The following is a 14249-nucleotide window of genomic DNA, read 5'->3' as shown; positions in this document are numbered from 1 at the left end:
GGCTCACTACTGACCCCTCTTTTTGATCGCGTAAAATCAATCAATCCAGATTACTGATGGTTTTATGTGAAAATACGAACAAGATAAAAAAAGTTCCAGACTTAAAACTCTTTAAAGCTCTTTAAAACTCTTTAAAGTTACGTCGTACTATTTTTTGTTTGCCTGTCGCCCCTTGATAGCGTCTCAATCAAGGGCTCCAGTTTTTTTGCATCAGTTTTTGTTTCTATTTCTTTAGAAGAGTGGTTCTCAACTGATTTGGCTGCGGGACCCACCATCACCCCTCAGTGACAACTGGTGATCGAACATTTTTTAAACTCAAACTTCTCAGACATATTTTAAGGAACTGTTTTCAACACAACTTGCGTCAGCGTTGAGACGCTGTTTCTTGATCTCAAGCAGTTATTTGCAGCTCTGTGTGGGAAGGATGGCACGTTAAGTCTCCGCTCGATGTTCCTCTCAAGTTTGACAATGTCACCCAGAAACATGGCTTGCGCTTTGCGGCGGCGTAGCAAGTGAATAGCGCAGACAAGAACGTGAGGTGCAGTCACAGACATTGAGTAGTTACATTCTTTTACTTTTTTTTCCCAGGCAAAGACCTGCAACTCTCTGAAAACGGGTCCGCTATCCACTTTTAGGTCGCAACCCACCAGTTGAGAACCACTGGTGTGGATGATAACACGACTTTTGAGTGGCATACACACACTGAGTGGCAACGTATTGCGAGAGGACGCAATTATCTTTATAGCTAATCAAATTTTTATCGACTCCTGCAGCTAAATTTACTAAATATATTTGTAATGATCATGACATATGAACGTCCCTTGTGGTGTGCCAATTATTCATGTTTGCCCAGGTATGCCCCTCATTCATTCACCTGTCAATCCTCCCGTTTCCTCTGGGAAACCCTTTCTGATGGTCACTTTAAACGCCTACCATCACCAGGTCAGAGACCGTCTGAGGCAGAGTAGGGTTGAAAATGCAGGATCAAGATGTAAGAAGAAAAAAGAGATCAGTTGAAGAACAGTTAAGTATTAAAATTGTGAATTTGAAGCATTTCTTATACATCATGACTTTGTACAGCCTGTGTAATGTCTTTAATGTGTGTGACATCATTATTCTTGCTAATCGGACAATAAAATGAAATGTCATACGGGAGGTGCTGCAGCACTCGCTCAATCCTGAAAAGCTGGGGGCGTGTGCGAGCTGGACAGGTGCTCGTCACTGCTGTCCTTCCGTAGAGAAGAAAAGCCAGCACTTTATTTTGACAGCAGCAGTGCAGCACCAGCTGATGAGCACATGCATTAAAGATACTTTTATGCTCCGCTGAATGAATGAATTTAACTGTCAATGTGGAGGATTAGAAATCCAAGATCACCAGAAGGCGATCAGACTTTTACAACAAAGTATCAAAACCTTTTCTGTAGAAGGACAGAGTGCATGTACTTCACATGCAAATAAAAGGTAAGACCTTCAGTTAATAAAAACATAACAATTTGCAAATCTTTTTTTTACCAAAGTGAATTATTCTCTTATTTTTCATGTTATCCTCTCAACAAGCAACCTGTATTAACTTTTTTTTTAATCCCAAAGAAATACTTCACCAGCCATGAAGTGGAGGAAATGTGCATTTTCTAAAAGTGTTTGAAATACCCGACTCACCGCAAGTCCCTGAATGCGGGGGCGGGGGCCAGTGTGTGCAGTGAGACACAAAAAAGACGTCTTGTTAAGTGTGGAAGCTGGTTGCAGTCATCACTGGCTCAAAGAGATGTGGGCAAATAAGCCTATTTGTAGCCAAAAGTCATGTCAAGTCAGAACGAAAATGCCTCATACTGTAGTACATACGTTGTTCTTGCATGTCGATATCGTTCAAATAGGCATTTCATGTAAAAGTTCTCACTAAGATAGCCCATCATAAAAAGTTCAAGAAACAACCTAACAACGCAGAGAGCCTCTTTACTGTTGGAACTGAAAATGTTCATGAAAGTGGGGAAAGCAAATAGACTTGCCTCACAACTGAAAACAGAAAAAGGTTTGTCAAGCTCCAATTATTCAATAAACACCATAAATATAACTGTTGCAGGAAAAAACATAGAAATGTAACACTTAAGTGGTGGGGGGAAAGTCTGCACTTGTCATGAACACAAATAAACTGGTGTTGTGGCAGAGTGATGCAATCTAGCAGCAAATATGGACCGCCCATGTCAATCAACTGCAGGCTACCGGGAAGCAACTCAACAGGGTGGCAATTGTGTTGCTTTCATCAAATGAATGATTCAATTAACACCCCCTTTGGAAAATCAATAAGGGGATAAGGAGATAGAGGACACATTGCAGAATGTATTCATGCAGACTGATTTGGGGTAAGAACGCAAATAGACATGTCATACCCCCCGGAGAGGGTGCGGTGAACTGAGGCAGGGAGGGCTTTCAATATGAGTGCACGCCTGCCAACATGTCTGATTTGTTGTACTCAGCATTTGACTCTTGAATATGCTTGTGTGCTACACTCTCTATTTTGTTGCATTTTGCTGGTTTCAGTTTCGAGTTCAGTCTGTACAGTATAGATAAATAAATAGGTATTATCAGTTTCTCAACAGTATTTAAAATTGGGGGAGGATGACAGAAAATAATTGAGAACCACTGCCCTACAACATACTTATTTTGGCACCTAAATGAAAACAAGACCAAATTTCACATAGATAATAAGAAGTTTGACTGTACAAACAATGAATGAACACAAGAGGCTTATTTTTAAGTTAAATAAAACTGCACAGGTTTCTCTGAAAAAATAACATAAAATAATCATTTTAAAAGTGTCTCTTTAACAGAAAGGCTGTAACAGTACACCTTCTTAAAGTTTCACATTTTCTTGTTGTTCTCGTAGCTGACATTGGGATTCGCAAATGTAGGGACAACATTTTTTCCAAAAATACCATCAAAAATTGTACTTTTTCTCTTCTGACCATGCACTTCCCTCTTCTAGTTTGCTTTTGTTATTAAAGAGAGTTAAAGAAAAGGCTACACAATCATTTACACCTGATGACTTCAACTGCACAAGAACCAGATTTGGCCGCCGAAGACCAGGTTACCCAGTCGCCCGCCCTTGACCCCCACCCAAAACACATAGCACCCACCGGACCCTTATGCTTTCCCCCGCATGTGATGAGTCTACGGGGGGAGATCCCATGTGGCTTCATTGGACTGAAGCAGGCCCGACCACCTGGGAGCCTCTCTCCCAGGCCTGGCTCCAGGGTGAGGCCCTAGTATCCCACGTCCGGGCGAGGTGCGGTCCCTCCTCTTGTGTTTATTCATAGGGTCTTCCGAATCACTCTTGGTCTGGCCCGTCACCTATACGACCTGTTTGCCTTGGGAGACCCTACCAGGGGCATATAGCCCCAGACTACATAGCTCCTAGGATCACTCGGGCACTCAAACCCCTCCACCATAAGGCAGTGATTCACGGAGGAGTTGGGAATGAGGTCCTGCCCCAGGTGGAGGAGTTAAAGTATCTCTGCGTCTTGTTCACGAGTGAGGGAAGGTTGGAGCGTGAAGTCGATAGGTGGATCGGCGCAGCGTCTGCAGTAATGCGGTCGCTGTACTGGACCGTCGTTGTGAAGAGAGAGCTGAGTCGGAAGGCAAAGCTCTCAATTTACCGATCGATCTATGTTCCCACCCTCACCTTGGTCATGAGCTTTGGGTCGAGACCGAAAGAACGAGATCGCGGATACAAGCGGCTAAAATGATTTTCATCCGTATGGTGGCTGGACTAAGAGACGTGAGGTGAGGAGCTCGGTCATCCGGGAAGGGCTCAAAGGAGAGCTGCTGCTCCTTCACATCGAGAGGAGCCAGTTGAGGTCCTGGTGTCCTCCCTACTGCGACTGCTGCCCCTGCGACCCGGATATGCGGACAGAAATGGATGGATGGGATGGACTTCAACTGCACGACAAGCGGTAAAACTCAACACTACCACCTCATTTGTAGAAGTATATTTTAATTACCAAATATTTCAACAAAAACATGTTGTATTTGTAAAAGTGGAAAAAAGAGCAGACCATAGATGATAAATTGGCTCAACAAGCTGTTGTCCCAAGTTGTGTGTTTTCTGATGTCTGATTTCTTAATAAGTCCTCATATTTACAGAGTAGGTATTGCATTTTGTGACATTACTTCTGTCCACAAACTTTGACTAAAGTTTCCAGAATATTAGCTGGTGCAACATTAAGTCCTCAAATGCGAGAGCTATCATTTAAGTGCTGATTTTATAGGATGCCACATGGGCTCATTTGTAGAGAAGGACAAATACAGCACATTTTCTTCTGCAGATGAACACACAACACAAGTGTCAGGTCCACGCTAACTGTAACTCTAAGATGTGTTCCAGTGGATATTTACCATCTGTGTAATCAGTGCATCCTCAACAGAGACTAATCCTCACGTCCACAAAGACACCCCAGACATAGTTATTAAAGATGTAGGATACGTTTTAAATTAATAATCCACTTTTCTCCTTCATTCTGACAGTTCATGACTGCTCACTCAAAGTGACAGAACGCTCCGCTCTTGTTCTACTGTTACGGTGAGAAGGTCAGGATCATCCAGCTGATCACAAAGTAGAAGAGGAACACCGGGTACACCACCAGCCCCTTGCGGTTGGGCGGCTGGCTACCGGCAAGGAACGCCGTGGAGGCAAAGGTGGACCAGCCGAAGGACGCAACGACCACCACCAGCCTCACCGCGAAGCTCACGGTGCCCGTGATGCTGAACAGGACCAGCCGGCATACAACCATGGCAACGGTCAGGGGCATTATGCAGTATCCCAACACACATAGGCTCTGGAAGAAGGAGATGGTCCCACCCAGCAGCTTGGAGTTGAGAGTGATGATGATGGAACCAAACCAGATGATGACAAAAACCTGTAGATGAGCCATAAACATTTTATATGGTTTGCTGACAACAAAAGTGCAACATTTTCATATGATGACATGAAGACTGAATGGAAAAACACTAACCCATTAATGCACTAATACGTTGAAGCAACAATGACTGTACCTCAGCAAACTGTGGCCCACCCTGGCTGCCGTTCTTGGCCGCGCCGCCCTGCAAGAGTAGAGCCAGGGTGACGCACAGCAGCAGCGGCCCCCAAAGGTCCCAGTCCTGCAGCAGCTCCGAGCTCTGCTTCGGGTACAGGACGTGAACGAACTTCTTGCCCACTGCGCGAAGGTCCCGCAGGATGGTCTCCTTCACCGGCTCGTCCAACGTCGAGAACTCGTCGTCCTCCCGCCTGGAAGAGTCCACGGGGACGGTGATGTCTCCCTCAACCGGGATGTCCTCCGGGATGGAGACGTCAGACAGCCCTGCGAACGACCGACTGGCATCCGCCGCTGTCGCCATTTTAGTACGATGAGAGGCGTCGATCGACGGCAGAAGCGATCTTGCGACTTTAAACGTCTATTTGTTGTATTGAATTGCATAAAATATCAAGTTATTATTAAATAAATGACCACAGAGTCTGTCAGTCTATTGAAGACGTCAGCTCCACGTCAGCCAAACATTGTTTACTTTCGCCTCCTTAGTCTTCTTCTTCTTCTTCTTCTTCTTCTTTTATTGCTTATTGGCTGTTGGCAAGCAACCTTTAAGTGTGCATTACCGCCACCTTCTGAATAGGAGTGTGGCTCAGAATTGTAAAATATTAGCAACATACTGTACTGTAGAATCCTATCTTTTCCTGATTAAACTTATCTTCCAACACACTTCTCCTCTGTTTGATACTGCCTGCATTGAAATGAGACATGGCTAATACTTTCAGATACATCACATTCTTCCTGTCACTTCTTAATAAGCCTTTCTTTCACAATTGACTCAATTTCAGCTTTACTGTGTTTAATATTTACCCCTGCTTGTGCTCTCCTTGTTGCTGTCTTTGCATATGTATCTGCCAACTCCCCTCCATTCCTATATTTGATGGCACCCATAGCAGAGTAATTGTTGCCCCTGCTTTCTTTATCCTACTAATTGTCTGGAGGATCTAAAAAATGATATCTTGTCTGAATTCAAATTTTAATGCTGACAAGAGCACTGCTGGAATCTGAGGCTGCAACAACTGATACTGGTTTAACACTTTCTACCCATTGTAACGCTAGCACAATGGCCACCTTAACTCTCCAGTGTAAACAGACAACTTATGAGTAATTCTACAGTTGACTGCAACATTAACTCTGGGATAACAAAGGAAACGCCTCCTAAGTATATTAGTGTGTGTGTGTGAATGTATAAACGAGATTAATTAACTTAAATTTCTTTGTAGAAAGGCGCCTTATTAAAGTACGTAAGTACATTAACTTGTATTAATTTACAGATCAACCTTGACACATCCAATATGGCGACTCAGGCTCACCACTGCCCCCTTTGTTTGAACGTCTAACTGCATGTGTATTCGAATATCAGTCAGTAAACCAGATAAAGGCTGGTTTTCGGTACAAAAAGATGAAAAGAAATAAAATTATCAAATTAAAGCTTCGTCGTAGCATGTTTTTTAATGGTAAAAAAACAAGCGCTTCAAACTGTTGCTATGTCATGCGCATTTTGATGACGTCAAATGCAGGGGACCAGCGCGAATGTGTTTATATCGTAAAGCTCGCGTAAACTCTAACTCTACGATGAAAGCAAAACGATTTAACATTAAAATAAGTGAACATGTAGCTGCGGTTAGTGAATGTTAATACTTTGGCATTAAAGTTAAAGGCTTTCTGGCCTTTCGATGCCCCAGTGAAGATGAATTCCTGCCGTAAACAAGTCAAGTGTGACTGCGAGGAGCTGCTGCATCGCTTCCAACAATCGGAGTCAGTCCGCTTTGAGGTTTTCTCCAAAATCTGGAGAGAAATGAAATTTGAGCAGATATTCTAGTAAGTTTACACTCACACTTAGATGCAGTGTTTTTCTCATCATAACTTTGCACAGTTTAAAGCAGGACTGATGGTAACAGTAATTACCATGCTTTAATTAATTTTGAACATGCATAGAAGTTACACTGGAGTACATCACATAGTACAATTCGCAGTTCCACAAGCAAAGTTTATTTAATCCTACCTCTCATCCGTTTCACATCATTTGCAATACATTTGTTCATTCCCATTGTACTCTTTGCCAGTTGTAAATACATAGGAAAACGATAAGACAGTATAACAATGTGGTGCAATGACGGTCAAGGTTTATAATTACTGTAAGGAAATTATATAACAGACTAAGTGATGATGATAATAATTACCTGATAACTATTACCTTAATAGTTGACAGAAACATAGTTGAGTGAGTACAAGCAATGTACTCACCAGAAATGAAGTTAGTAGTCACTTAGACAGTAGTGTGTAGTATTGTATGATTGATTGTTAATAGGATGTGATTTAAATGTGAAAAAAATGTGATCGCTGCTATTTAGACATTTACATTTATCATCGGGTAATATTATGGATTATACACACGCACACATACAAATATAAAATACTCCTCCCGGTTTAAGATGTACTGTAATTTGTAAATGTTTGGTCGCTTATTGTTGTGTTTCAGTGGTGCTGTGGGTCGTGAGAAGCGAGCCTTCAGTCGTCTGGTGTTGGACGCGGCCTACATCTACTTTTTGCCACCTTTCAGCTTCCAGATCCGAGTGGGAGGACTTTACCTGCTGTACAGTCTCTTCCAATGCCAGACGGCCTCGCCGTGTGTTGGGGTCAGCATGAGGAAGAGGAGATGTAGCTGGATGTAACAAGAATGTGATGTTAAGTGATGCTGTATGTGGCTGCAGATCCGTATTGCGCTGAAGGACTGGGTGGACATTCAGACCTTTGAGAAGGACGCCTTAGGAGCTCAGCATTTCGATACCGTTTTCATCTTTCATCAGCTCATGTTCCAAAAAGCTTTCTACTTCACCGCCATGCCCACCTTGGTCAGTGTCCTCATCCAGTTCTTCTCCTGTGAGCTGAAGTCGTCTGTTCTGACGAGTTCATGATGTTTGTGCCTCTTCAGCTGACCTTTAACAAGAACAAAGTGGAGGAAGCAAAGTCGCAGCTGTATAAGAAGTTTGTGGCGCGAGCGTGCGGCCCGCAAGAGCTCATCAACAACGAGCTCCTGGAGGTGGGCACAAGTCACGGGTCTACTATTGGTCGTGCTAATGAGGCGCATGTGTGACGTTACTGTGGTGCCTTTGCAGGAGCTGTCCAATGTTCATGAGCTTTACAGGAAGCACAAGACATCCATGTACTCTGAAGCACAGCAGGCCGATTTAGGGATCGACTTGATCCGTAAAAATCTCATCCCGCAGCTCAGAGGATCTGTCATGACCTTCCACACGTGGCAGAAGAGGAAGCAACAGGTTTAATGCCAGCAACATCATGTTCTTCATGATCCTCCATAAGTATGGACGACTCTAAATGGCCGCTTATGTTTTGTCAGGATGAGAGTGATGAAGAGGAGGTCGCCACAGAGGGAACATCTTCACAGGCAGAGGTGAGCAACACAACTGCTATTTTTAATTGCATCACTGTGACGTGGTGAAAGTGTGAAGGAATATCGTAAGTGAAGTCAGCGTCCACAGTGGATCCTCGGTTTTCGTAGGATTCTGTTTTCAACCGAAAATACTGCCAAAAATATGGTTCGGTTTTCAATAGTTTTCGAGGAGAAAACAAGAAAGAAACATTTGGAGATGAAATAGAGAACTTGTAGAACATGGACTTAAGCCTTAAGACATGGGGATGAAGATTGGTCGCCTTTAAAACACAGAATGGTAAGTGAAAATCACTCTGGAGTTGCTTATCCTTTAATTACTGTTTTAAATCTTTCTTCTTAATGAGCGTAAGGGGGCATGTTTTATAGTATATTTCGCCTCCGCCGCTCCCGCCTTCCTCTTTTGGAAAAAAAAAACAAACTTACAGTATCACTCGGATAGTATGAACATCCAGCAGCAACACAACATTTTGGCACGACTACTATTTTGATGAAAAATATACCAAACCAAGTCAACGATCTGCCTCGAGAAGTGTTTGTTTATTCCGCTTTAGCTGAGACGTGTCACCCCGATGGCATCACTTCCGGAAATGAGGCTGAGCTGCGAGCTAGTTTGTCATGGTTGGCGGCGTCAACTGTAGATGTCATTTTTGCTAATTTGCTTTCAGAAATGGAACATAATTACAATATATAACATATTTAAGCAAAGTTGATGAATAATGTCATGGACCCTTTAACCATCTTTATTATGTGTGTGTGTGGGAGCTTATTTGTTCAAAGAGTGCACACAGAACCACCAACAACTCCGTTTCTGTCTCCTTTCTTCCTGCTAGTAAGCACTGTGCACCCTGCGCTGACGAGGCATTGAAACGCACTCCATATTTCTGAGTGTCCTGTGTGCTTTTTAAAAATTTTTTTATTACATCTGCAAAATGATGCCAGAGAAAGTTGCAAGTGCCATCACTTGGATAAAGACAGTGAGAAACACTGTTGAATTCAAGAAAGAAGTCATAGCAAAGTACGACGCTTGTGTCTGCTACAATAGGATTGTAATGCAAAGGTTTCTTAAGGTTTACATGGGTCGCAGGGGGAACACTTTAAGGGACACACATAACAGAGTGAAGCGGGCCATTGTGTGTAATGATGATTCTACCTGCTGCTGAAGTTTTTAATAAAGGTAAAGAGTAATGTTAAATTCATAAGTTAAGTTCATTTTTCCATTTCATTTGCCTATTATATGTATTTTACTTAGTTTTTTGCCTGTAAAACTATCATGATTCTCAAAAATTTGTGTTAATATTGTGATTTGGTTTTTGTCAGACCTTTTGGAACTGATTACCGACATTCCTTTCTATTTGTATTTCAGGTGTAGTGGAGTATTTGACTTGTGTGTGTGTGTGTTGTGTTCAGTGTGCCAGAAGAGCTGACCTTCTGTCCTCCATCAAGTCTAAAGCGTATGGAGAAGCTGCCGAGGTTTGTTCCCCGCCGCCGTTTAAGTGGATGACTTCTTTGCAGCCATATTTAATTTTATGGTGACATTTTATAAAAACGTCAAGATTCAATGGAAATTTCTTGTTTCCAAAATTAAAAACAAACTGCGGTCAGGCGTTCAAGTCTCGACGTCATCGCCAAGTGGACGTGGACACCAGCATCAAGGCTGGCCCTGCCCCCCTGAAAGGTCACACCAGGACAAGCAAGCCGTCACTCAAAGCCAGAACCAATGAGAACATTCACATCTCAGGTATTTTAACTGTCTTGTAAATAGGGATGCGCCGATCGGTCAGCCACCCATCAATATCGGCCGATTTCCGTTAAAAAAAACATGTACTCAGCGTATGACGATAAACGCCTCTCAAAGACGATCGGCGTGCGTCGGCAAATCCTACATGTCTGCTGTGTCACGTAGGGTAACCAACAAAATGACGTGTCTCACATTGCGCTTTTGACTCCAATCAATTCCAGCATGTTTGATCACTCCCTTTCCAAATCTATCTCAGTTCGACTATTCTTGCATCTTTGTTTGCACGCATTACCTAGCTGTCACTGGCTGTACTTTACATTGGCGGCAGCTCGTAGCTAGCAGTTAGCTAGAGTTATCTGCCTAGCTTCTGGCCTACGGACTCCAATAGTGACTTTTTACCACAGAGACATTTTATTTTTAAAATAAACAAGAAACACGATTAGTTAGGCGCTCGTTTTTGTCCCACGGGGAAACCACAAGTGGATGTCACATTCATGGCGTACTAAGTACTTTACTCTCTTGTTGTCTTTATACTAATTATGTCTTGTCCTCAAAACACTATTCGTGTGTGGTTGTTTAATGAACATAAACACATAGTGTGACCAGCCGTATGATGGTGATACTCCTATCTCACCAGCTGATTTTGAGTGCCTCACCAAAGGATCAAAGAATATTTGCGTCAACTGTTAGTGTTTTTTTATTATAAGTGTTGAATTCAGACTTTATGCCTTTATATAATGACAAATGACCACAAGATAGCATAAAGACGATGGTCACACTGTTTGAGTGGAGATCTGCTTAGTAATTAAACTAGTCCATCCATCCATTCTCTATGCCGCTTATCCTCACTAGGGTCGCAGGTATGCTGGATCCCAGCTGACCTCTGGCGACAGGCGGGGTACACCCTGGACTGGTTACCAGCCAATCACATACAGTATAGCCAAACAACCATTCAGTCGCCAATTAACCTAACATGCATGTTTTTGGAATGTGGGAGTACCCGGAGAAAAGCCACACGCACACGGGGAGAACATGCAAACTCCACACAGAGATGCCCAACGGAGATTCGAACCCAGATCTTCCCGATCTCCTGACTGTGTGGCCAACGTGCTAACCACCAGGCCACCGTGCGGCCTTAATTAAAGTAGTGTACAATTTAAATCAGTGGTCTCAAACTCACAGCCCACGGCCCATTTGGGGCCCGCGACTTGTCTTCAAAGATTACTGTAATGCGGCCTGCGAGGTGTGAAACAAGCCAAAGTTACTCGTAGGATGCACGCATAAGCATGAGTGAGTCTTGCTTGTCTTCATCAGGGTCGCGGGATGATTCACCCTATCACTGTATCAAGATATTATTGTTATTGTGAGCCATGTATCGCGTGTCGTATCGTGAGGTACCCTTAGATTCCTAGCTCTGCTCCCAATACAGCCTCACTCAGACTCTACCTCCAGCGGCCCCCAGGTAAATTGAGTTTGAGACCCCTGCCAGTGATAAATAAAACACAAATAGTTGACAGCTCTAATAGTGATGAAAGTTGGAGACCCCTTCAACCTGGACACTGAAGTTATTCTGTTAAGTTTGTTATCTTGGGCTAAAAAATCATTATTGAACAGTTTATTTCCCATGTATTAGTATTACTCCCCTGGTATAGAAAATGGATGGATGGATAGTATTACTCCAAAACATACATCAAATTAAATTCAGATTTGTGTTAATTGTTTCACACAAATAAAGAAAAAAAAACAATCTGCCCAAATGTTTATTTTTTAATAATTACCAATTTTCCAGAGGCCTTCTGCAATGGGCTCGCGACCAGTCCAGGTTGTGCCCTGCCCCTCGCCCAAAGTCAGCTGGGATTGGCTCCAGCATACTCGCGACCCTAATAGGGATAAGATGGATGGATGGATGGATGGATGGATGGTCCACGGGCCCTTGGAATTGTCTAACGGTGCCCCTGACCAATACCACTCATCATAAATAAAGTGAAAAATGCAGTTAATCCATGTGATCGGTATCAGTATAGGCCGATCTCACTCATGGATGATCGGTATTGGAGTCGGCAGCATAAAACCCCGATTGGAGCATCCCTACTTTTAACTTTGACCTGGAAGTTTGCTGACCTCCGTGAGGAATATCTTGTCATTGGTCAGGTGACGTGTGGAAAGAAGCGACCACGATGACTCGCATCAACCGTCTCACCGCGCTGGACCATGTCCCTGAAGGTATCATTGTCGTCGCCGTGTTGCAACACTGTCTGCATTTCTTACTTTGTTTTTTCTTTGGCCTTGTTTCAGAAAAAAACCCACAGTGAGGACGTGGGGATGAAGACGACGTTTTGAAAGCGCACCAGTCATACAGTCACATACTGAATTCTCTTGATTTTTCTTTTACCTTATTTGGGCATTAATAATTCATGTAATTATGAATGTTAACTGCAGACCTGCCAACATGTATGCATTTTTTGTACTTGGCATACATATTGAACCTTGAATACGCTTCACTGCTGTCCCGATACAGATTTTATCCACCCCTCCCACTGCGAGCCCTGTGTTTCACTAATTGGGAGATGGCGTCACACTTTAATTTAAAACCTACGAGGTTCCCGAGCGGACATGGAGGAAAAAAATTAGAAAAAAGAGCATTCCCTGATAATATTATCCATCTCTAAGCGAGAGATTTTCAGATGAGGCAATTCGCTGGATTTGCTCACTTTTTGAGGCGAGCACCAGGAATAAAATGTAATATGAAATATTACTAATCAGGCCAATATTGGCAGATGTAAATGTCACAGGAGTCCTTGCGTGTGTACGCAGCCCGTTAGTCTTTTTATATTATAATATTTGCTGGAGGAATAAACACTACAATAAATCAATCAACTGCAATAAAACGCTTATTTTATTATAACAAGGAAAAATTAAAAAGGTCATCTTGTATGAAATGCATTGGCTGGGATCGCTTCACTTTTCAGCGGAAGTAGAATAATACAGTATGACGTCAAACGTCCCCTTTCATGCGAACGCACACTTAGCGCAAAGCTGAAAACCAGACTTGACAAAGAAAGTTGATAACCACCGTCGAAGTACCGTTCAATTCTCTTTGAGGAATTTAGGTTTTGCTGAGTCGCATTTTGAGCACAAAGCCTGGGATGGTTGAGCCACTTTCTCCGAATACCTCTTTATAATAACACAAAGCTTTGTTTTAAAATATATATCACATTTTTTTAGCCTTTTAACAAAAAAAAAATCAAAGTGGGGGATACTCACGTTCAATACTCAAGTTCAAGGTTGGCCGGTCTGTCAGTGTGGGTCTTGTCAGAAAATTCACCTTTACCTTTTGTTAAAGGTAGCATTTTAATGTTTCAGCATCAGCAATAAACTGATTTTGAAGAACATTTTGTGCACTTGCATATTTCATCATTGGGCTTTTGCTCCTGCCGAAGGTACGTTTTGCTAATTTTTCTATGCAAATACCTCTGCAACGTTTAATAAATAAAATTGAATGGTACTTTAGTGCAGGGGTGTCCAAACTTTTTCCACTGAATAATCAAAGGATGCGAGGAGCAACTTATACTTATTTATTATAATTAATGATTTTATTTATGACTTATATGTATTTAGGTATTGTATATATTATTTTTATATAATTTATGTATTTTTAAAATTTTGTAAAAAGGAGAAAAACAGACAAAACTGTAATTTTGACTTAGTGTCAACATTTCAGCATTTTTGTTTATTGTGCCTTTTTACTCTCATTTTCCCATTTTTGCAGTTAATTTTTTTTTAACTATGATTTATTCAAAATGGTAATGATACATTTAACAATGTAGAGGCTCATAAAATTTACTTACTTACTTTTTTGTGATTCAATTTTATTTCTACAATGTGTCCGACGAAATAAACAATGCGACCGACAGGGGCGAGTGCAGCAACACCTGAACCCTCTGAACACAGATATGATCCGAAATCACAAATGCAGAAGAAAAAATGCTGCAAATTCCGAAAACATGGCAGTCTG

General features: G+C 42.2%; 2 protein-coding genes across 2 annotated transcripts; one reads left to right on the top strand and one right to left on the bottom strand.

The window, feature by feature from the left end:
• Positions 1 to 3974: 3974 nt before the first annotated feature.
• Positions 3975 to 5654, bottom strand: yipf6 (Yip1 domain family, member 6). Its single transcript, XM_054796714.1, has 2 exons — positions 5050 to 5654; positions 3975 to 4913 (listed from the first exon to the last, which is right to left on the bottom strand). The coding sequence occupies exons 1-2, from the start codon at positions 5389 to 5391 to the stop codon at positions 4572 to 4574; spliced, it is 684 nt and encodes a 227-aa protein (XP_054652689.1). The 5' UTR covers positions 5392 to 5654; the 3' UTR covers positions 3975 to 4571.
• Positions 5655 to 6596: 942 nt separating this feature from the next.
• On the top strand, positions 6597 to 13605 carry snapc1b (small nuclear RNA activating complex, polypeptide 1b). Its single transcript, XM_054796566.1, has 10 exons — positions 6597 to 6902; positions 7564 to 7720; positions 7796 to 7936; positions 8017 to 8124; positions 8201 to 8362; positions 8443 to 8496; positions 9904 to 9966; positions 10099 to 10234; positions 12386 to 12457; positions 12530 to 13605. The coding sequence occupies exons 1-10, from the start codon at positions 6772 to 6774 to the stop codon at positions 12544 to 12546; spliced, it is 1041 nt and encodes a 346-aa protein (XP_054652541.1). The 5' UTR covers positions 6597 to 6771; the 3' UTR covers positions 12547 to 13605.
• Positions 13606 to 14249: the final 644 nt, after the last annotated feature.

The sequence above is a fragment of the Dunckerocampus dactyliophorus genome, chromosome 13 (assembly GCF_027744805.1).
Source record: "Dunckerocampus dactyliophorus isolate RoL2022-P2 chromosome 13, RoL_Ddac_1.1, whole genome shotgun sequence".
In the NCBI taxonomy this organism is placed as follows: Eukaryota; Metazoa; Chordata; class Actinopteri; order Syngnathiformes; family Syngnathidae; genus Dunckerocampus; species Dunckerocampus dactyliophorus.
The sequence above is the reverse complement of the archived record's forward strand: the minus strand, read 5'-3'. Positions and strand labels throughout refer to the sequence as shown.

Excerpts from the sequence above, each read along its gene's own strand:
- yipf6 (XM_054796714.1), bottom strand. The coding sequence starts at position 5,391 with ATGGCGACAGCGGCGGATGCCAGTCGGTCGTTCGCAGGGCTGTCTGAC. Across the intron at positions 4,914-5,049 it reads GTGGGCCACAGTTTGCTGAG|GTTTTTGTCATCATCTGGTT; the intron begins GTACAGTCATTG and ends GCTCATCTACAG.
- snapc1b (XM_054796566.1), top strand. The coding sequence starts at position 6,772 with ATGAATTCCTGCCGTAAACAAGTCAAGTGTGACTGCGAGGAGCTGCTG. Across the intron at positions 7,937-8,016 it reads TCACCGCCATGCCCACCTTG|CTGACCTTTAACAAGAACAA; the intron begins GTCAGTGTCCTC and ends GTGCCTCTTCAG. Across the intron at positions 9,967-10,098 it reads CGTATGGAGAAGCTGCCGAG|GCGTTCAAGTCTCGACGTCA; the intron begins GTTTGTTCCCCG and ends AACTGCGGTCAG.